The 23,823-nt window shown below is 43.7% G+C and overlaps 1 protein-coding gene across 10 annotated transcripts in view; it reads left to right on the forward strand.

Annotated features, from left to right (window-relative positions):
• The first annotated feature begins 4,718 nt into the window (after positions 1-4,718).
• Positions 4,719-23,823, forward strand: part of SNX31 (sorting nexin 31) — a 30,085-nt gene continuing 10,980 nt past the window's right edge. For 2 of the 10 annotated variants that reach the window (XM_064507651.1, XM_064507648.1), the window contains exons 1-6: positions 4,719-4,873; positions 4,992-5,066; positions 5,779-5,874; positions 11,165-11,279; positions 12,456-12,520; positions 21,099-21,209. In XM_064507651.1, the coding sequence (XP_064363721.1) occupies positions 4,808-4,873; positions 4,992-5,066; positions 5,779-5,874; positions 11,165-11,279; positions 12,456-12,520; positions 21,099-21,209 (528 nt within the window). In that variant the 5' untranslated portion in view covers positions 4,719-4,807. Of the gene's footprint in view, positions 4,874-4,991; positions 5,067-5,778; positions 5,875-11,164; positions 11,280-12,455; positions 12,521-17,305; positions 17,395-18,631; positions 18,809-21,098; positions 21,210-23,823 lie in introns of those variants that run through there. The other 8 variants (XM_064507647.1, XM_064507650.1, XM_064507649.1 and 5 more) reach the window with 8 other exon arrangements.

Consider the following 23,823-nt stretch of genomic DNA (forward strand, 5'->3'; position numbering starts at 1 on the left):
CAAGGATGAGGGGGCAAAGACCTAGGAATCAGGGATTTCTACAGAATCAAGAGATTAGTGAGTTTTCTGGAAGGCTGTCTGAAATCTATATGGGGGGAGAAGACAAGGAAAAAAATGTCAATGTTCTCTGCATATATTACCTCAGTCATAAAACTGGTATCCTGAAGTCCCCAAAAATACATACATGAATCAGATAAGAAGTTGAAAGCATCATAATTTTATCTAATTGTCAATTATAAAAGCATTAAAGCTTTGGAGACAGTTTGGAGAAAGTCCTAAAAACCTTTGGTACCATAATAAAAATGTTGAAAAGTTGGATAATATCTAAAGGTGGACCTAGAAGCCTTACTATGTGCAGGAACTTAAGTGCCCTATCAGGAAGCTAAAAGCCTACCTTACTTATGCTTCATTTTCCCAAGTAAGAGGTAATGTGACTTCAGTGACTGACAGAATTAAATTAAACTGGTTTTTACATTTTGTATGAATGTGCAATGTTATTTAACCTGTTGCATATGGGGGAAAAATGAAGGAGGAAAACTGGAGCTCTCCAGTTTCACACATGATTTTTTGTGGGTGTATCAAGCGCTTGCATCTGTATCAGCCTGAAATGCTAGGTAGCTTCTGTGATAGAAGGAAATAGAGTGGGGCAATTCTGCTGATGCTATCACAAAAACCTATGGAAACAAAATCCTGGTTTTCTTTTTCTTCCTACTCTAGATTAAACAATAATTCTGCTCTGTATGCCACAGATACCAATTTAATCAGTCTTCTATTTTTATAGATACATATGTATAAACTAGATATAGTGAACTCTGTGTTAGTGCCTTTATTAGTGTCTATTTAGAATGCTAGTATTAAAATTTCACTACACAGAAAAGGCAATTTACTCAATAAAGGTAGGGTATTTTTCCCTTGTGTTAATAGCCAGTCTAACTGGCAGTCACTTCCTTCTGCCACGCATTCCCTTGCAGCATGTGTCGGAGCTTACCTTGATCCTCTAGAGCCCTGTAACTACTCAGACCTAAGCTGATTTTGCTGAACCCTCTGGTATTTCATTCCTCCATTCCTTTTCATCCTCCACTCTAACCACAGCAAATGCTTCAGAACTTAGTAGTAATCTGCTCCTGAAATGAAGGGTAGTTTGAATACATGAGTGGTACCATATTCACCATCAGCTTTCCAAAGCAGAATGTGTTTTTTATTTGGATTGTGCATATTCTCTTTGCTGTTCTGCAGAAGTCCAGGAAATATGGATTTCACTGGTGCTGGGGGAAGAGGTAGGTGGTGGAAACCAAGACGTTCCTGAGTCAGGTAGTATAACTACAAGTGCCTGGTTACACCGATTAGGTGTCTATCTTTCACTAAGTAAATAATCATCTCCAGTCCTTCCACCTAAAAGCACTTTTTTTCCCAGGAGTCATCAACATAGTTAATGGATAACTGTAGTTGGTAGACAGCCACTCACTTCAGATTAGGATTCTTGGTAAAAAGATTTTTCTGAATTCTGCATCTAATATACAGTGGTTCTGTTTGGAATGACTGCAAGAAACAAGATTTGTATTTAATCCTGAATGAGTCCAGGACCTGTAGTGCAAAAGTCTGACATCCTAAAGAGAGAGACAGTCTTGCCGTTCTTGGCATCACAATTCACTAGGCTTTACTGATACATGTTTTTGGCACATGTCGAGGTTCTCTATCAGCAGCAGTTCTGCCCATGCTACCTGGGATTAAGTAGGAAGCTCTATTTCTATGAATAATCTTTCCATTGGAGTTGATCCCCTAACACTAGCAATGTTTTCTCTCCCTGCTGCAGCAGCTTAAACCCTGATACTGCATGAATGAGCTTTGAGAGCTCCCCATCTATGTGAATTCTCCAGAATGGGCCTTGCGAGGCGTTTCAAGGTTAGAAATGCCACCTGTCACAGGCCTGGATTTACTGGAACGAGAGACTACTCCCCAAAAGGTGCCTGTTACATCATAAAGAGTAATTTGAGAGAAGTGGGCACTTCAATTCAAATGTGCCCACTTTGCCGCTCTGTTTCCCTTGCCTCTTCCCTTCCCACAGTCCTTTTAATCAAGTACTGCTTTCCTTGCAGTTAAAGGGAAATGCCAGATCTTATGTCCCATTATACCAATTAGTCAGCCGCTTATGAGTATCGTGGCAAATGATACAGAGAGCGCCATCACACCTTTGCAGTGAAAAGCCATGGGAGGGCTACAAAGTCTGGCTGAGATATGCTGCAAGTCCTCTCTTACAGAGCTTCAAACTCTTAGAGAGTTTAGGTCAGCATGCAGACCTAAAGACGATCTGTAACTCCAGTGCTAGCAGAGAAGGTGAGTCTATATGCAGATTCCCCCTATTTTCATGTGAAAAATTGAAACCTTGTGAAAATCCTTGTATACATTACTCTGAGGGGGTCATCATTTGCATTTGGGATCCCATCTGTTCTGAGACACTGCCCTCCCCCCCCCCCCCCCAAGGGTTTCTTCTGTCCTTCAAAACAGAAAGAGCAGCACCCAAAAAACTACCACACAATCCTTCAGCAAGGCAGGCAGAGGTTTCGGCACACCATTAGCCTCACTGCTGTCACTCAGGCAACTGCACACGCTGCCAGTCAATGTAATATGACTACCTCTGTGAAGGAAAGCTTTTAGTCCCTCTTAACTTCTGTAGGATGTTATTAATAATGATGGATACAAGCTGTATCCAAATGAAAATGCAGCTGGCAGGGTTACAATTTCTTAGGATACGGCATTTGAAACGAATACTGACATGTTTTTGGCTACACTAAGACTGCAAGATGCATGTGTAGTTGGAGCACCCTCTGAAGGACTTGGACAAAAAGGAAGGAATATTTCCCAAAAATAAATTAATGTGAAACATTTCATAGATTTCTCAGTTGTTGAATTAGAATCAAATGTAATCACTAAAAAATAAGAAAACAAGTTAGGCTAACATAATGGGCTTGTTGCTTATTATATAGTAAGAGCAGTATATCCATGCCAAATAGTCAGTCTCCTATTTCCTACATAACCTGCTAAAGAAACATCTCTAATCAAGCCAGGTTCGAGCTGGCTATAGCTATCCTGAGACACGTACATTTTTATAGCTCTGAGCAGTCTTTAAAATGTTCTATATATTATCTGAGCATTCCGAAAACAAAAATGATACCATGGGCAGGCTAACTGGTTGAGTCACATTGTATTGATAGGGAGCTTGGGTTACACATGGTCTAGGTTGAACCTGAAGTCAGCAGATGACATAAAACAGAGAATGCAGTACAAAATACGGGTCCCAAACATACTGCACTGTCACACCTACAAGTGGAAGGTTGGTTAATCCAGTCTCTTGCCACTGTTAGAGAGATCTGCAACCAAAGGTACCTAAGTTTCTGCTCTGGTGCTTTTCCAGAGGAGAACCAGATTCAGACAAATGAGATCACCAAGCTAAAAAGACAGCAGAAGTTGAAAATTCCAGCCCATGGGCTGGAGCAAAGGTATTTCCCCTATCTGCCTATACCTCACATTTTTCCATCAAACTCACACGGCTGCCTTGCCTCTCACATTATAAATGTAGATGTGGATTTGCAAAGTGGCTTGGGATATGAATGAGGATGCATGCAGGGGGCTTGCGGGGGGGGGGGGGGGGGGGGGGGAGGAGGATATCTCTTCCAGAGCCCCCCAGGGTGCAGATGCCTCATCTCCCAGGTACAACAGGGCAGCCGTGAGGTGTGGAGCTGCAAAGTGGCTCTGTAAGAGGGTGGTTTCATGCTTCAGAAAGCTGTGCTTCAGAAGCTGTCAGACAGGTTATACGGGGCTGCACAGATGAAGGAGCAAAATAAATCAAGTGATCAAACATGTTGCACAACGTTACTCTCTTTACTCTTCTCCATTTTCTCCAGATTTTCTGAAGTTAGTGCTGCTTCTTCAAAAATGTGTACAAACCTTGCTCCATTGGTTTTCCTCAGGTCATTTAACAAATCATGCCCTTCCAAAAAAAAAAAAAAAAAAAGATTTTTTTCCCCGCCACTTGCAAAGAGCCCCTTGGTGAGGCCAAAGTACTGGATTTATACGAGGCACAAGCTTGCAGGAGGCAGACTCCAGCCGCATTGTTTTCATTCTGATTAACTCACTTCACGTCTCCAGCAGCACTGCTGGCGTACGGGTACGAAAACTTTCACAGTGACTCACGCGAAAGGCTCCAGCTGTGGCAGCACCTTTTCCTCAGTAGTGTCAGAGATAAGCGAAAGAAAAGAAACAGAACAGCTAAGAAACAGAGCAGGTGTAACGTGTCTTTATGCCGTACAGTTCCTTAATGTGTGGTAATCGGCCACACACCCAATTTCCTGGCCAAAGATGGCCGGGACGACCCCTACGCGCGATCGCCTCTGCCTCCCCTTCCAGCGGGATCCCAGCCCCTCGGAACCGCGGGGGCCCCCGCGCAGCCAGCGCGGCCCTGCGCGCTGCCTAGCGGCCGTTAGCTTTGCCCGCCATTTTGCCCCCGCGTTAGTCAGCGCCTCCCGGCCCGGCCCGGCCCGGCCCTTCCTCCCCGGCCGCCAACCGGCGACTCCCCCGCGGGGCCGCCTCGCTCCCCAGCTCTACTTCAGAGCTGTTTCTGGAGGGCTTCGAGTAAAAGCGCCCGCCCTGCCTTTGCGTCCACGCCCGCCTCACCGCGGCGGCCCGGCCCGGCCCTGCCCCCTCGCAAAACCGCCGGGCACCGCCCCGCGGGCGGCGGCTCCGGGCCCCGGGCGCTCCCACCTGCGCCGCCGCCCCGCCCCGTCCCGCTCCCGTCCCGTCCGGCCGCGCCATGAAGCTGCACTTCAGCATCGCCGCCGCCGAGGAGCTGCGGGAGAGGCGCGGGGGCCGCTACGTGGTGGGCGCGGGGCGGCGGGGCGGCGGGGCGGCGGGGCGGCGGGGCCGGGGCCGGACCGGGCCGGGCCGGGCCGGGCCGGGCGCGGCGCGGCGCGGCGCTGACGGCGGTGTGCTTGCAGCTGTACTCCGTGTGCCTGGAGGGCTTCCTGCTCGGCAAGGTGCGCTACAGCCAGCTGCGCCGCTGGGACGCGCAGGTGAGGCCGCGGCCCGCGCCGCCGGGCGCCGCTTCTCGCGGGGCGGGGAGTCGCCGGGGCCGCGCTCTGGGCCGTCGTGCGGGCGGAGGCTGCGCAGAGGCCGCGGGGGTGGCCGAGGGCCAGCTCCCGCCGCGGTAACCGTTAGCCATAGCGGCGCTTCGGCGCTGGGGTGTTTTAGACGGGGGGCAAGCGAGGCCTGGCGTTCCTGGGCAGCGTGCTGCCGAGCATCCTCCAGGCCGTCGCAAATACAAAGCAAAGGGATGTTACAGAAAGGTACGATACAGGCCCAGTTGGAAGTACTGGTCAGGCAGCAAGAGCCGTGAGCACGTAGTGCCTGTTTTGTCAGTGTCTGGGAGAGAGGTGTCTGTTTTATTGAGATCTGTAATCCCCTACGCTGGGGTTGCAGAAGGTGCACAGTGGTCAGCCCAGCTGAACTGCACAGCCAGTTGCAGAGTTTCTTGGACTCAGCTTTGGAAAACCTGGGGTTAGTCTAGTGCTGGATCCCTTCCTCCTTGTGGATGCCGAATTGCATAAACATGGATAAATGTATGCATAAATACTACCTCTGGAGTGACCCTTTTCGTGAGGCCATGTACTGTATAACTACGAAGCAGCTGGAGCACAGGCTTGGAGTAACCCAATGACAGTGGGCACAAGACATGGTCCTAACTAGCTGACTCTGTCTCTCTGTGTCTCTCTTGTTTCTTGCCAGAGTTGCCTCTGTCCTTCTGCCCTCCATTCCTCCTCTGGCTTTATTAGGAAGATAAAAGAGCGCGTGACATGGAGCTCAGTGGAAGCAAGTTTACTGGTAATTGATCTCTTCACCTGCACAGTCTCTCTGGCCTTTGCCAGTCCTTGGCTCTGGTGAAACCTCTCCTACTTCTCCCATCAGTCTGGCTCCAAGCTATCATGCCTGCTGGGCAGCCTTAATTTGCCTTGACAATCCTAATCTGTGGTCTGGTTTGAACATTTTTCTTGTGCCTGCATCCATGCAGTGCTGGGATCATTCAAGGCCTGTTTTTCAGCCAGGTAGCCCCTAATTGGGATCGGTCCCTTGCACTCACCTCTGCTGTTGTAGTGGCACAGCCGAAGAGGCAGCGGAGAAGGGAAGTGGTCAGCAGCAGGGCTGCTGTTGGAAGCAGTGCTTGCTGAAGTGTGCTGTTGCACCCTGGCTCTGCAATCCTTTTGCCTATGGGAGCTCTGACAGTAGTACTTTGCTTTGGTTAATACGGCATTTTGAATAAGGCATCTAAACTAATAAGCCAGCTTACATATTTGATTATTTTTTGCTTAAGGCTTACAATTTCTTGTTCAGGAGGCTCTAACTTCAAGACACCTCAGCAAAATCTTTCTCTTCTCTGCATTTCTTGCAATTGCAATTTGCTTCTTGGTGGACTTTGCAACTCATTAGCTGACTGTTGTTTTTAATTCCTTCATTCCCACTCTTGGCAGCTGCTTTGCTTGGTCTTGAGGCTTAGAAATACGCCACCATCTCTTAATTGTCTTCCCGATATTCATGAGGTTGCTTATCTATAATTATCATGTGCTGCTCTGCTTGTTTTACTCGAAATCCCCTGTTAAGCTAGAAAAATACACTTATACAAGAAGTCTTAAGCTCCAGGATACAATAACTTCACCTTCCTGATCAGATCACACATAGCATTCACAAAGCCTCACAGATAAAATGATCCTGCGATGGACGTTGGACATACATTAGAAATAAGCTTCCCTTGTGAACAGATTTTTGCATGGTTATTCTTGACAGTATTCTGTGAACGCTTCTCTGAAAGGTCTGGCTCTGGCCTCTTGGATCTGATGCTGGACTAGATGTGCCCCTGATCTGCTCCAGTGTGGCAATTTCTAAAGCACTGCTATCCCACCTCTAGAAGTTCCTCTCTTAAACTGAAATACAGAATCAGAATATACAGTTTTAGCGTATGGTGCTGTGCCTTACCTGTACCTCTTTCTTGCTGTGCATTTTGCTGCTCCCCCAGTCTTTATGTGCTGTGTGTACTTCCATTGCGTAACGCTCCCAAAATCCCTTCTTCACTGTCACCAGGGCAGCTGCTCTCAACAAGGGCTCTATGAAGGGAGCAACTGTTTGGAAGTTGGTAGTAGGTATCATAGTGTAGCAGAGCATGTGAGGCTTCAGATGGACTGTCAAGGAGGAAGGGGACGCCAGGAGAATGGAAAGTTGCAGGTATACTAACTCTGAGCAGTGTGTTTCCTAACCACTATGTGCCTTGCCTCCAAATCAGGTTCACAGCCTTAAGCTAGGTACCTTATGCCTTGTAAATAGTGTGTAGGGAGGTGTGAGCAACCAAGAACAATATCTATAAGAGGCCTTGCGTAGAAGGTAGCTAGCCAGTCAGAAATGCTGAGGAGAGCAGTGTATCTTCTGCTCTCAAGCAGATGGGCACTTGCGTGTGGCTTGCCAGAAGGTGCCTGTCTTGGTCTGGGGGTTCACTCCCTCGGACTTGCTGTGAGAGTCAGGAATTTGCATCAGCTGTAAGGGGTGCAGAGGTGCCTCTGCCTTCCCCCCTCTCTAGCCCTTGCTTTATGAGTTGGAGCCTCATTGTGTGAATTCCAGGTCTTGTTCCCCTCTGCCTGAACATGTAGGCATTAAGCTGTAGCAGCAGCAAGGAAAACTGGAGGACCAGTCCCCCTTTGCTCAGACGGGCACCATAGCTGTTAGGCAGTGTTCCTTATTGCACTTGTGGACCTAAGACTTTTGTAGCCGTTCCCTGCAAATGACTGACCAGCTTCAGCAGGAGCGTTGATGGCAGGTGGATGTGCATTTTAAGAATCTAAACTTTGGCCCAAGGGTTATCCAGCAGCAGCTAGGTAGTACTCTGTGCTGCGTCCGTGTTCTCATCTAGCTCCGGCCCCACTTTGGACTGTGCGCTGACAGTGGCACCCCAGTAGAGCTACGTGTCTCTATTCTGCTTACTGAGTAGTAAAGCTCTTCTGCAAGAATAGGCAAGACACTGGGACTTCCTTCTTTGAAAAAGAAAGGTGGGGCTATAGGTTACTTGGACAGTGGTTTGTGCACCCAAAAAATTACTGGATTTCTTCAGGATTTAACACTTGTTAAAGATTTGGGCTCTCCTTGTTTTCCAGCTTTGTGCTGTTGTGACTTTTGTATTTGGCTTTTCAGTTTGTCCACTGTTTAGCTGCTCATCCCATCATATGCCGTGCATCACTCTCTAAACAAATTATTATAATAATGAACCTATATTCTGTTGTAGAACTGGAAAGAAAAGATTATTTCTTACAAGTCTTGAGGTGTTCACTGGTTTATTTTAAGGCAGGGAGTAAATAGGGAGAGTCTTCTATATGGCTAATAGTGAGATGTAACACCAATGGATTCTGGTCATGATACCAGCCTCTACTGAGTCAGTTAGGAGCATCTGCGTCTGGTATGAACAGCTGTTGGGGAAATAAATCTAAAAATCTGTTAATCACATACAGTGCAATTAATAAAAAGGAATTAAGTGTAGAAAATATTTTTTTAATTTCATTTAGCCAGTCATGTACCGAGATAGTCTCATATCTTTGTTTGGGCAGTATCTACGTACATATATTTTCAATTTCACATAAAACTTGTTGAAGTATTTTTAATCTTAGAATGGTGCCTCCTCCTCCTTTTTTTTTCCCCTTTGCCTTTTCAGTTAGCTGAATAAATAGTAATGCCCAGAGCCCTGTTCATTCTGTATATAATCCATACATAGCAGCTTTATAGTTAGTGTTGCTTTGGTTTTTATTCCAGATCACTAGTTTTGTCTCTGGTGCTCCATCTAACCTAGGTATCTACACCTATGATGGAGCACGGCTCTGGGTGAAAAAGCTTGTCTAGACAGCACAGGCAGGACCCAACACCAGAAAACAAACCTGTGATATTAGCCTAGGTAGGAGACGATTTATTCTGGTTGACTACACTTTAGAACTAGTGAAGTTGTCTGCCAAGGAGGAGAACGTTTATTACAGAAAGATGAAAAAGTACCACCTACGGCATGTGTTGTTAATAATCCCTCCAAGCAGGGGAGTAGAGTTCAAAGAGTCAAAGTTTAGAGTTTAAAGCTGTCATATTTAGGGAAGCTGCTTTATCTTGGCCTCTAGCTCTTTTAGGAGGAAATGTTGGAGGGAGACAGACCTTCCACCAGGCTGGAGCGCATACGAAAATGTCTGATAGGTTGGGAGAAATTTCTTTTCTCTGTACCCTGAATCCTGAGAAGAAACAGCTGCATTTCAAAAAAAAAATGTTCCAAGCACCTGGCACTGAGATGACTTAACTATTATTTTTTTTAAGCAGGCCAGGTTCTCAGCTTGTGCAAACCAGCGATAACAGATGGTGCAGCTTTGTGTAGGTGAGGTACGGCCTGAATGCAGAGGGAGGAGAGAGGACTTCCTTGTTGTGACTGTGGCTCTGGCTTTCCAACTTCTGGCAAATTTTTTGCTTTCTCTCCTCAATTTGCCTGCCTGTAGAGCAGAGATAATGTTTTTCAGCCCCTGGGGGAAGATCACATATGTGAAGGATTTTGAGGATGAAAAGCACTCTATACTAGCCATTATTTTTAGCTTTACATAAAACCAAGGCATGTAGTGTTATCTAGCTCTTTTGTGCAGTGTATCTCAGAGCAATTCATGCATATCTAATAACAACTCAGAAATAGCAGTGTGTTGCCAATGTAGAGAAAGTGGAGCTGTGAGAGGGTGCCTTGCTCCTATTTCTTTCTGACAGGCAGGAAAAGGTATTGCTAATTCTTGCTGTAGTAAACTTCTTTTATTCTATTATTTTCTTCAAGCTTCAGCTGCTGGAATCATGTGGAAGACTTAAGCAGCTGGGGCCAGAGGAAAATTGCATCTCTCTGTGTGTGTGTGTGTGTGTGTGTGTGTGTGTGTGTGTGTGTGTTGTGTTTTTTTTGTTTTTTTTTTTGTTTTTTTTTTTTAAACAGGATTTAGTGGCACTAATTGCTGAGTTGAATGCTGGCGCTGTAAATTTAATTAGTAGCAATGTCTCAGCATGCTGTAGGAACTTCATTTTGCTGCTCAGATGCCAGGTTGTTTAAGTTTAGGTGAAGAAAGGTTTCCAGTTAAAATGCAGTAAGTTTGTTATGTTTAGTAATGTGTATATTGTGAAGGTAAACATAACTCATTATTGTCTTGAGATGATTTTCCTGAACAAAGTATTAAAAATCTGAAGTGGTCTACTGGCCTAGCCTATTGTGTCAAAATGAAGTCCAGCAGAGTTTAACATGGTTTGGCTTCAAAGTACAGTAGCTAAATGGAAGCATGCTTCATGCAAAACTTGCTGGCCCCATTAAACCACAAGTTGGAAAATGCAGTAACAGAGGCTTTTTACACTATTGTAAAAACTATTAGCTCTGTCTTGTGTTACAGTAAAATAATGTAATTGTGGTTTTGTCACCCTTCCACGTCTGTTTATAAATGAGGTGAGGTTTGTACAGGGAGGCTTAACTCTTATTAACCAGCTGACGCAGGAGAAAAAAAAAGTCAAGCTTTCAAATAGTTTGTGCCTGAAGGATTCTGTGGTTATTTTTTTCTTTTATCAGATCACCTAATATTATTAAAATATATTACCTCTCACTAACAAAATAATAAAGCCTCTGATGCAGCACAAATCAAGGGCAGAAGTTGCTGGCTCTCAAAAAGGAGGTTTTATGTGTATTTCTGTGGGTATAGATCAAAAACTCCTGTATGGACTGATTGGGAAGAGAAGACATCTGTAACCACATCGTGCTTGTCTATGATGCATCTTAGACCTAGCTAATGAGGCTAATACAATGCTATTTTTCTGACTCTGAGCAGATGCTCAGAAGAAACATCTTGGTGGTAAGACACTAAAACTAAGAAACCAACCAAAAGAGAGAGGCTGGGCTTGGGGTTGGGGTTGTCTTCTGACCACCTGGGTGAAGGCGGTTGCTTTGCCTTCTCTGGGGGCCCTGGGGCCGGCAGGGATGTGCTGCAGGAATATCCCTGTGCCCTCCACACATCTCGCCTTCAAAATGAGAGTGCACCAAAAGCTATCTGGAAACCACTCCTACACTGACGTGAGCTTTCCTTTGGTTGCTTTGCAGCTGAGGCGGCTCTTCGGGAGCACCGTGCCTGCTTTCCCTCCGAAGTTTTACCTGGCAATGACCAAGTCGATGGCTGATGAGAGACGGTCTCAGCTGGAGCAGTACCTTCAGAACGGTAAGCAGGCTCATCAGCTTTCACATGCAGCTCTTAAACCTTTGAGGATGTGTCCACAATTGTGACTTTAGGGTGCTTTACCTTTTACACTAGGTTTGAGCAGGGGGGCACCTAAAGGGCTGGGGCTAAGTGTTGCAGCCCTGTCCTGTCCGTTGATTTAACTGGCTCTAGAATGGCAGCATATCATCTTTCTCCTCTTATGCTTGGGCTAGTTGCCCTTCTGCAGCTTTCACAAACTGTGAGGGTGCAGCTTCATATGAAACTCAAGCCAGCTTGTCCTTCTGGTGGCAGCCCATAGTCTGGTCACTCTCTGCTCTTTTTTGGATCAGTGAACAGAGCTACCCAGCCCTGCTGTTTCCCTGTGTCAGTTCTGGCAATTGTCAGGTGTGAAAACTCATTGCTGCAGGGGGGAAGGTGGGAAGCCAAAGAGAAGCCAGTGCTTGGATTGGTAGAAACATAATATGGAGCTGGGCTCTGAGGAAACGTCTTCCCTTCGAAGGTTTCCAGGAAGACTTGTGAGAACTATAACAAGATAAAAGTTTGTAGGAAAACTAAATCTCTGGAGCACACTTGTTGTGTTACAAACCAGGCCTGTGGGCTCCCTAAAACATATATCACGAGATATGTATAAGCCACCCCCCCCCCCCCCCCAAAAAAAACTACCCCAAAAAAGAGTAGTGGTGGGGAAGAGCTTCTGGAGGTTTTGTAGTCTCTGGCATCAGATACTTTGTGCCAAGACTTACAAAACAGAAACCTGAGGTTAGTTTTTAAATTCCTATTTAGCAGATGTATATATAAAAAAAAAATTATATATATATATATATATATATATATATATATATATATTTTTTTTTTTTTAATGGGTATTCAGCAGCTCCTTTTTGGAGTCACTGGCCATGAGTGATCATGGAACCCTGTGGCCATTTACTTGAGAGTCTGACTGAGGTCTTCCTTTGGGATAACAGCAACGCTCTATCTTGCACTGTTCATAGCTTCACAGTGATTAAATGACAGTCTAGTAAAGATAACTGCAGAGACCAAAGGATGAGTAGAGTAGCACTGACCGTTTAACCAACAGTCATATCATACTTTTTTTTCTTTTTGACACTGGCCATGTTTTTACCTTTTAGCTGAGTTTGATTTCCTCCATCTCCCTTATCCTCTTGTTTTTTTCAGTTACTTTAGATTCAAATATTACCAACAGTGATGTCTTCATAGGTTTTTTCCGAAAGCTACAGCAGGTAAGTTTTTAATGTTTCAGCCAAATAATTTGTTGTATGAAAGAGCTGATTTTTTTGTCTCGCCTCCTGAGTTCAAGGCTTCCTTTGCTATCTTCCTTCCTTGTGTTCGTATAGTGCTGGTCTTACTTGTAAAGGAGTGAATTCTGATGACTCTCTATGAAGCCTAGGTGGTGGTAATAGTATTACTAAGGACTATTACTATTGTTTTGTCCATGTGCTAACTTGTTTCTCACATGGAAAGAACCGTTTGCTTTGTTTTTATATCCTGTGGCATATCTGATGAATCTCTTGCCTCTAAACAGTTCCCAGAAGAGTCTTTGTGAGAGCTCAATAGAAGGATTATGCACATTCTTGGATTTTGCAACTGTAAATGCTTTTTGGTTGTGTCAGTACTTTGGACTGATAAGTGTATTGATGACTGCTGTGAAAATGTCAGCTTCTCTTATCTTGTAACTGTAGTGATGGGCACAAGCTGGCATGGATTTGGGTTGTTGCAACCTGGATGACTTTCAAAATCTATTTTAATGTGCTTCATGACTTGTGTGAGTTTTCTTTGGCAGGGGTGGGGAGCTGCAATATCAGAATGGGAAGAGAGGGGAAGAGAAGAATCACCAAATTTTACCAGCATGTATCCTCTCTGCACCTACTGTAATCCTAACATTGTAGCAAACATAAACAAAGCATGGCTCCCAAAGGACTTACAGGCACATTGACCTGGCTTTGCAGATGTAAAGCTCTGCCCATGCTACCTGGGTGCAAACTGGCTTCAACCAGACACTTGCTGAGTCTGCTGGTACAGCATGGAGCTGGAAGTAGTGAACACTACTGAGAGCCAGGTTATTTAGCTTCTGCTCAGTCCTGGGCTAATGCAGCTGCTAGACTTTCCATTGGTCTGAGCCTGGATAGCTCTGCTTTGTGTCCAACTGCTCTGAAATGTGCTTATCACGCCCTGCTGCTGTTATGGGTCTTCTGGGGATGTTACTGTTCTGGAGCAGGTAGGGGCAATGTGACTCCAGCAGCGTTTTCAGGAAGGGGACGCTGCTTTAGTCCTCTGGGAAGCACCTGGCATACTGCTAGTGCTGTTGTATTCATGCTTGCAGGGAGCTGTTCCAGAGAGCGAAGTTTTGAGGGATCATATCGCAGTGTTTGCCTTGATTCTTCTTCACTGCATATGTGCAATTAAGGTGTATAAGATTTCTGGAAGGCTGTAGAAAATGGTGTGAAGAAGCATTCCTGACAAATTCTGGAAAGGTTTTCCCTATATACATTGTAAATAAAAAGTTACAATTTGTATGCAGTCTCTTTAATTCAAACCAAACCTCTGAAGTCGGTGAACAAAGAAGTCCTTGCTGACTGGGGATTTCTTTAGTGAGAAGTACTGGCTCTTCAGTTTGGATCCAATGCCTTTCGTGGCCCTTAAGATTGCTCCCAGCAATTACCACTGAGTCTTGATTAGACTGGCGACAGGTCTCTGAAGAAAGTTAAATGTATCAGCAATGTCTGCAGTCTTCCTTCAAACACTGCCAACTGTTTTCTTTCTTCCAAAGTTCTGGCAGGAAATAAGCTTTCACAATGCACACGTGCAGTGTTTAAAAAGTCTTTTAGCATGAAAATGTTGTGGATTTTTTTCAGCATACCATCAGAAACAATGTCTTTTATTCAGGTTTCATTCTTTACTATAGGCACTTTTGGAGGAGGGATTGTTTCTAAAGGTGACTCTTGATAAGTACATGCATAGTACTTACTTGATTTGTGGTTATGTATATATGTGTGTGTTTATTAAAGCATGTGATGACTGTGCTGCCAAAAGCAATCAGTTATTTTGGAGAGTTCAAGATAGGCACTGAATTATACTCTAAATGTTAGTGCAAAATTAGTACAGTCTTAAGACATAAAACCAAATTTCTGTTCCACAGTACAATAGATTTTCTTATACAATGTTCAAGTTCCTGCTTGGCAGAGACAGCAGTTCTCCAGCTTTTTTGTTTATAATTTCAACTTATAATCGTTGTGCTTACATAAATTATTGCTTTATAAAACAAATAGCAGTAGTGCTTTATGTGTTCTTTCATTATGCTAAAGAACAAACTCCTGAGATCAAACAACTTTGCAGAAGACAGGATTGCATCCACTGTCATTAGCTGTGTGCAAGTGCCTTTAATTGGTGTAACTGACAGCTGAATAAATATTCATTTGGCTATTAAGGAATCTCACTTAACAAGCTGGCTTTCTTGTGCACGTTCGAGTGCTTAATAGTATACTAAGTGACTTGTGAAATGTTTTATGGCAGAGTGACAAAACTTCTGTAACAGTTTTGAAAGACGTGGAGTAAGTTCATGTTTAAAGCACCCCTGTATAGTCCTTTTCTTCTCTGTTGTTGAACATATGTAGGCATCACTTAAGTGTTTCATGCACCATTCAGGAGTGAAACATAATTAGGGCACTGGTATTACTGCTGTGTAGTGTTAAAACCAGGTATTCCCTTTAAACTTACTTTGTGTTGCACCACAAAGGGATTATTAATAAATGATTCAAGAGCAAGACATCACTAAAATGATGAATATATGAAAATATGAAATGATGTGCTCCCTTTCTGTCAGTGAAGTAGACTAGCTTCAACCAATCTGTCCTGGCTACCTGGGCCATGTTAGTGGGTGCTTGTTCAGGCACCCTGCCAGCTGATGTGGGAGGAGTGCAAGGAGTTGCTGGTATCCTCTTGCTGACGCTGAGGAATAGGTGGTGGTCAAACTTTTCTGCTGCCACAGCTATTTGCTGAGCACAGATCAGTCTGCAAGTCAAACCTGGGCAGCTTTTATAATAGTGTTTCAGTTTTAATAGAATAAGATGAGAAATCCATAGGTGAATGAGACTGTTAGACTAGTTTTTGTTTTAAATTCTACTGCTAACTTTTTTTACCTTCACCTCTTTCTTTCATAATGAGAGGAAGTAGAGCTGTCCTCTTGGCTAGTCTGCTAATGCCTGCAGGTGCTTCTTTTTCTCTGCTTGTCCTAAAAACAGCAGAATTTCAGCTTCTAGCTGGAGACCTATGTATATATCACTGACTAAAATAGAAGGTACAAAGAAAAAAATCGACCAGAATTTCAGGCCGCCTTGGTTACTGTCCTACGTTTTGCTTCCAAATGCAGTTGTGAAGGGTGTGCTGAGAGCAGGATCCTGTTTGGGGAGCCCTGTGCGGGGACTATGGCTTTACTGCACCTGCCTCATGCCATGTTGAAGGTAACTTGGCCTTATCTGCACTCAGCATTGCCCCAACCTGCTGTATCCCCCGTGATCGTATCTGACAGGGTGAACATTTCAAGTGGAGACAAGCCCACGGAGGCTAGCCCTGCTTTCCAGGCCCTTGTTTTTGCTCTGCACCACACTTACCTGTTGCAGAGGTGGTTGCTGTTGGCTCCTTAGAGCAGGCCTGCCCTGGCTGTTTCCTCAGTAACCTAATCTCGTAGGAGGAGCTGTCAGGGAGCAGCAGGCTCCTGACACATGGGGAAGCAGTTTGGCACAATGGATGCCTTACTCAAAACAAGCATCACTGAAATACTACCCAACACTACCATGCAGCAGAGTTTAACAACCTGACCCGTACCCGCTGCCCCTCCAAACCGTGTGTGGCCAGTCACCCTGCTGGGGAGACAGAGGCAGTACGTACCTGCTGTTCCAAGCCCTTAGGGCAAATGGCTTCGTTTTTGCAAGAGGCTGTTGGGAGGATGAGACTGCTGAAGCTGTGCTGTCTCCTGCCCTTTTCTGTCAGGAGAAAGTATGAGCTGGTACGTATATCCCTGTCAGTGTCATTTTGATGCAGCTCATCAATACCTTTGAATGTAATTTAAATTCACAGCCAGTCTCCGTGTATTGGGCGTCCATAGAGTAATGTGGTGTATTTGGGGTACAACTGTGAGGGCAGTCAGTAGTGATACGTTTATGAATAAAGTTATGAGATATCTTTCTCTGTGACAGCGGAGTCTGCAGTGATCTAGAGGCTGACCCTTTCCAGTCTGCTGATAAACAGCAGTGTTTATCATGAGCAAAGGGATTCAGGTGTCACTGAAAGGACAGATAGAAAGTTTGAGTACTTGAGCAAACAGAGCCAAGCAGTGCCTGGTGATAGACAAAACAGGATTCCTCTGTGGCCCCTTTATCAAAGGGCTGCCATGTAAGGCAGTTTTCCTTTCTAGGAGCTAGTATGAGGCCCAGGGGTGAACACCATGGAAAGAGCTATAGTGTGTATGTTACTGAGAGTGCAGGTAGCCCAGAAATCTGCAGATGTTAGTGGGAATCGAAGATGTTCTGACCACTGGCTGCACCATCTCAGAGCGGAGCCCGGAGCTCTGACTGTGCAGCCTAGGTTTTCCTGTGCGCTGGCACAACTCTTCAATCTTACCATTTGTGCACACAGCAGAGAAATTTACACATGTAACATATTCCCCTATACTTGTTATCAGTAACTCACAAGCATTTGATGTGTATGTACACAGATGGTAGTCAGGCTGAGAGCCTCTAATTTCAGCATGGCTCTAAAAATGTTACTTCTTACATAGCAAACCAGCTTGGGATTCTTATTTATGAACTTCTATTTCAAAAGTACAGCTGGCCAGAAATCTGAATTTCATGTGGGAAGCCTCTGTACTTTCAAGCTTTTGTTGCATACTGGGGGAAGGTTTCTGGCATAGAAAGTTCTGAAGAATTTTAATTCAAAGGTGTCTGTTCTATTTTTGTTTCGATATTAAGATGCAGTTCAGTCCCCTGACCTGCTGTTCTTTTCCAGGAAGTTGCAACTAGGAGCCTTTGTTCTTGCCATTTCTCCTTTTATGGATCGTGCTTCCTAGATGAGCAACACATCCCTTGAGACATTGCGGAAGGTTTGGACTAGTGTTGACTTCTTCTAAACCAGAATCATTTCAGTTTCAGTTTCCTGATGGAAAACTGGAGAGAAAAAAAGATTTTTTTTTTTCCTTCCCCCTCCGGGGAAAGTAGTTGTTTTTTTGCAAAAAGTGTTCTTTTCATCAAAACCAAAAAGTGAGGAAAAATACTGACCAGTTCTGCTTTATAACTTATTATTCTGTATTGTTATATTAATAATTGAGCCATACTTCAAGCTACTGGGGCAGGCAAGTGGGAAGGGGGCAGCAGTTCTAGAGGTTTCAAGAGATTTTTACCACAGGTAATAGCGACAACGGTAAGGGAAGATTAAAATAAGTAATCTGAAGGAATGCAAAAAAGTATCTAATTCTAATTACATGACTTGTTCCCTGGGTTTCAGGATCAAAAATGCAGGAAATGTAAAGAGTACTGCTGGACATGTATGGTTGCCAAAACATTTTATTTTTTTAAAAATGTTGCTGCCTGGGCTTTGAGTAGATGAGGCAATGACCGTGCTGCTTTTTTCCAAAACTAAAATAGCAGCTTGGGAAAAGATACTGATACTTTCTGATTCAATGCTGCAAACTTTTTTTAAAAAATATTGTGTCTCCATTTTGGAAATGGCTGTAATTGCTATATGCACTCACTAAAGGGGTTGTCACTAACATTGATAAATGCTTTTCCCCTTACATTTGCACTAAACTTGCTCTGGATTGTCTTATATTGTTTTAGGAACATGTATTTTGTTATCTGTCTTCACTTAGCACCATCTTCTCCTGCCTTACAGACTGCTCTTTCCTCCTTTTGTATGCAAGCAATTTCTTTTATGTCTCAACAGTACTTAGCTGATAAAAGTCTAAACACAAATATTTATAACACTGAATAATGGTGTTCCTGGTATGGAGTCTTTTTAACTTTCTGTGGTAAAAGTATATGATGGGCAGGGGGGAATCCCTAAACCTAACAGTGTAAAATTTTTTTTGGTTTGCTGTGCCATAGCCACATTAAGAAAATATTTATTATCAGAAGTTAGAGATAAAAAAGTAGGGAATTTGTCCTCAAGACCATGAAATGAAGCTTTGCATGCAGTTCAGTAGAGTCAAATAAGTGAAATTAAAGCAGTTTTAAGTGGAGACTGTGGAAACCACTAGCCAAAATAGTAAAGAGAGTGGTACTTCATAAAGTCATTCTAGCTGGGATTGAGTTTTCTTTTCTCTGATATGTCCTTTCTTGTAGATTCTCAAATTAATCAGCCTACTAATGCATTATGTGGTGTCCTGGCAGAACTCAAAACCAGCTTGGAAGTAGCTGAAAGTTTGGCTCACGCTTTTTTTTGTGGACTGTGGAGCAGTGATGTGGCAAAAGGGGCAGGGTGCAGTGAGGAGTGACTGCCTCTCTCCAAGGGGCAGAAGGGTAAGGTGACATGAAGTGACATTAGCCATCCTTGTGCCTGTGACTCAGGGGATGAAGTGGCCTGTACCCAGCCCAAGAGAGCTGCGGGAGCAGTGGTGAGGAGTTTGCAGAAGTAGATGCTTAAAGTCCTCTGTGTCCTTTGCCCAGGAAGCGCTCAGAAGCGGGGTGAGAATAGCTTCAGACAGTTGTTGAGCAGCAGTGTCACACCACAAGTCCCTGCTCTACCTGTGCCCAAACAGCATTAAATTGCTCCTCTGCTACATGCCCCTGAAGGAAAGAGGTTGGCGCTCTGTCATGCCAGCTTTGTTGTGTGTTGACCTGCGTGCTCTCAACTGAGAGCTGGTGACAAGCTGCATGTCTCTCTCATTCTGATGTTCACATCACAAGCTTGTGTTTCACGTATTTCACATACATTTTTATCATATGCAAGATGAAGTTTAACACCTGAAATATACGCACCAAAGGCATCTGAGGAAGTGTCTGCCCCTTCCCATTTGAGGAAAGGAGTAGATGATTAGTCAGTTAAGCACAGGAGATGTTTGTATCTCCACACAAGCATAGTAATGCTTATTTTAATTAAGAGTAATGACCAGACCTGTCTCCTGGATAAAGAGGAAATTAGTTCTGGGATAAAGACTAAATCTGTGTGGATCCTCAGAAGGAGTTCAGACAGGACATTGGCTAATATAATCCCCTGAGAAGAGGTTCTCTATAATCCATGCAACCAGATGTGTAGGCATGCAGCTAGGTGAAATACTGGGTGTCAGGAAAATCTGTAAAAAGTCTCTTTAAATAAGAAAGGCTGCAGTGTAAGCAGTTTTTTAACCTCGAGCATTCTTTTTTCCTCATATGTCTTTTTGCAAACTTTTGTCAATGTGTTCTTAATGTTTAGGTGTTATAGAAGAAAATACATTTTATCTGCATCTGATCTTCCCTTGAAATTACTCTTAACTAAGCCAGGTCACCTGGATAATAAGGTTTTTCTGACTCAAAAGTGTGCTGAATCTATGAACCGAGTTAACTGGAGTTGTACATTCTGGCATGTTCTCCAGGGCACTCAAAGGAGCTAATGGAGCATGCAGCAGAAATGCCAGCCCCCCTCCCCGCTCATGCTGACATTGTAGCAGTCAGGAGAGGAGGCAGAGGCCCCCAGCTGTCCATGAATCCAAAGACCCTGCAGCAAGATACCAAGAATACTTGAAACCTAAGGGCTCCCAGGGAGTTTTCCGTATTGTCCATCAGGCCAGCAAAGGTAGATGCAGGAAATTAAGATTTAATGTTGCGTGCAGCATGTGAGATTACAGTATTTCCCTCCACTTTGGTTCTCAAGGGTAATACCTATTCTTAATAAAAATGCTAGAAGGACCATTGCCATCTTCTGATACAGGGAAGTCAGCAGGAAGAGGTTTCTGCCGTCTCATCCGGATGCATCCCTAAGGGAATTCAAAAACTAGTATCCTTCCTCTAGCAACAAGTAGACTGGCTTCTCATGCATACAAAGATGTGGGGCTTTCTGAATTTGAGCTAAGGAAAATCTTTTAGGGAAACATTGTCCTGATACAAAACCAGTGGAGAATACAGCATTCCTGTGCTACTTCCCTGTTAGAAGTGTGTGCCTTACTTCTAGTCTGATTGCCTATCATAAGCTTACAGCCAATGTGTCTGGCTTCTGTACTTTTGTTTTCTAGACTGCAAATCACCCCTTTATTATGCCTACATGTAATAAAGTTCTCTGAAGTCTCTTATTGTGAAGCTTGTTTTCTCATGACCTAAATGCTGCTGGGTTTCTTTGCTGAACCCCCTCTCATCTTGCAGTATTTTTCTTGAAGCTTGGGTGCTAGCACTGGATGATATTCCAGTAGCAGTTGTTTTGCTGTAAGTATTAAGATAACACAGCTTCATTGTTCTGTCTTGAGACTTCCCTATTTATACATACAGAGATGCTTTTTTCTTTTTGGCAAGGTTGTGGCTTTGAATAGTCACATTCAGCTGTTTATCGACCCACCTCTTCTTGGAGTCACTGCTTCCTAGCATAGTAACTATGTTGTTCCTGCATATACTTAAACTAGGTAGCTCATGCTCAGCTTAAAATCTAAGTGATTCTCCTCTAAGTCTGCAGTATCTTCACAATTGCTATCCTGTATATCATTTTAGTCATGTGCAAGCTTTAACTGTAGTGGCTTTTAACTGTTTATTTTAGTGGGATAGATAGGGAAATGGAGCATCAGTACCTTCAGAAGGACTCCAGCAATATGGGAAGCAATAAAAGTGTTCTTTTTCTACCTAACAGGACACGTTTAAGATTGAAACCCAGAGAGCTTCTTTGGATGTTTACCTTGCTGATGGCAGCAATATTAGACTTGATATCCAGACATCAGACACTGCAGAAAGAATACTAGAGGTAATGGTTCTAAACAGGAATTAGGTTGAAACTTTCCATTTGCAAGAAGCGGGCAAAAATGGAGATCATTTTAGTAAAGAAAGGGCAAAACTTTCTATTTGAAGGAAACACAAGAATATCAAGTAACAGAGAAGAGGTGTGGGTTTTTTTGGGGGGGGGGGGCAGGCATTGAGAGGATTCCTGATTTTGCAGATGAGTTTCTTTGTTTGTAATTTTATCTCTTCCTAATGTCATGCACTCTGTATTCTTATGGCTTTTTGGTTGTCCAGTTCAGGTTTTCTTCATTTCTGATAGAATCAGAAAATAGAGATTTTTCCCTTTGGGGACACATTCTCAAAATAAACAAAACACCTTTGTTTTAGTGAAATTGCTTGAATACTGTGAAATTGCTTGAATGCTGTAGCCAAAAATGTTGACCTAGTCTTGGCTTAATGAGCTGATGCACTGCTGTTGAAACTCATTGTGCAACTGATATATCTTGTTTTTCTGCATGCTTCTCTGTTACCTGTTTTGTGTGCCCTGATGCTTTCTGTGAAATCATGGGACTTCCTTTGTAATACTGGCACAGTTTGAGCACTGTGGCTCTGGAATATCTGTAACTGCTGTTGTAATATGTATAGTAAACAATTACTAGTTAAATTTTGAAACCACTAGCAACCAAATGTTATTTACGCAACTGGCTGTCTTGTGTTTGAAACTTTCAGCTGATCCTTTCCCTGTTCCTGAGAAGGAGGAGCAGCTGTGTGTGTGTATGTGTATGTACACAGCAAGGCTAAAGCCTCTTTCTTGGTTGCTCCTCTTTCCCAATATTAACAGCAATAACAAGAAAGCACGTACCTTCCAGACTGGTACTTGTCGTCTTTGTGGGAATCTGAAATTCTCGCTCATCATACAGAAAGCTGTGTAGTATATTTGTGTTGTACCTTTGCAGTCTAAATTTGGAGGTAGTTCTCAGCTGGCTGCAGATACAAGCAAGTTGAATGGGTACTCACTCCCCTCCATCAAGCTATGTGTGTTAGTCCATCCGCAGACCACACACTATCTGTCACAGTGATCATGGCTTGGATAGCACAGGGTAACCTGTCACTCTGTGGAGGCAGCTTTGTTTGTCTGCCATGGGATTTGCACCACCTGAGGCAACACCAGAACTGGTTCTTCCAGAGGAAGGTAAGTCTCAGAGCTGGCCTTAGACCCTGCAACAGGAGACTGGTGGAGGCTGAGAGCTGGGTGCAATATGCTTAAGGAGAAAAGGACTTGGGGGGGGGGGGGGGGCAAGGAGGTAGGAATTCTGATTTGAGTAGAGGGAAATAAGTGCTACTAGTGCAGAAGAAGTAAGGAAAGGTTTTTAGATAGGAGACTTGCCTAGGACCCTTGAAGGGAAGGATTTGCTAATATACTTTGAAGAAATATTAACAATTTGGGCCCCACCTATTATTTTCCCTTGGGACGCGCATTGTCTAAGGCCAGCATTGGTTCTTAGTCTTAGTTCTGCGGTGGGTCAAGGTCATCTCCAAGCCAGAGACTGGCATTGTGTGTTAATTTGTTTATAGCATTCGTAAATGATTTTTTTTTTTTTTTAAGTTTACATGCACTTCAAAGAAATGACTACAGATTTGAAATACCGCAGACACCATTTCTTATCTAATAGTCTTAAAGATGAGACAGGACTTTCAGGAGTCATTTAGTTTTCCTCATTGCAAGTATGCTGCCACATTCACTATTCTTTTGCAGTGCAGGTAGACTTAGACTGTCATTTTCTAGCATCCTGATGTTCAGGCCAACGTGTAACAGGCTGTGCCTTCCTCCAAGAAATAAAATAAGTCAAATCTTACTGAATCTGATTTCTGTGCTTGACATTCCTGGGAAATGCCATCTGGTGCACTTAGTATTATGCTACTAACATTTTAGTATCTATAATGTTTTGAAGCTTGGTAGCTAATTAGAAAGTAATTTGCAGGGATTTCTTAGCATTGAGGCATACAGAAAGAAAAATGGTGATGTTTATTTCCTTTTTCGTCTTTGTTTGGACTTTTAAAACTTCCTTCATGTTATACCTGGAGTTTGAACTGAGTGTGAGGCAAGTGATTTTTATGCTCTGCTGCCCTCTCAGGTGACAGTCCTGATAATAACAAATAAGAGGAAAACCTCACAGATGTTTCTTAAAATTAAGTTGGAGAAATTCTTTTCAACCTGTATTTGGCTCGGTCTACTTTTTCCATGCAAAAAACATGTCTTTAAACCAGCTGAAACAGCTGAGGAAAAAACACTTCTTCCTATGACCTTAGTTGTGTGGTCTGTGGAGATGAATGAATTTACAATGCTTTCCCTATGATACTGAGCTGGAAATGTTTTAGGGTTGGCCCCTTATGGAAGGAGACTGCAAACCAGTACTTCCATTTCATGTTCAGAGAAAGGAAAGACCATCTTCCGTGACCAAAGCATGACTCTTCTATCAAGTTGTGCAGCCTGCCAGATGAATTGTGACAGGGATGTTTTCAAGGATGGAAACTTTTCTTTTTGTTGCCACACAGATTTCCTGAGCCAGCTCAGGAGTTTGATCCCTGCAGAACTTGAGAATGCTCTGGTGCCACTGTGCTCTTCTAGGCTGTGGCTG

This window comes from Dromaius novaehollandiae, chromosome 2 (genome assembly GCF_036370855.1).
Source record: "Dromaius novaehollandiae isolate bDroNov1 chromosome 2, bDroNov1.hap1, whole genome shotgun sequence".
NCBI lineage: Eukaryota > Metazoa > Chordata > Aves > Casuariiformes > Dromaiidae > Dromaius > Dromaius novaehollandiae.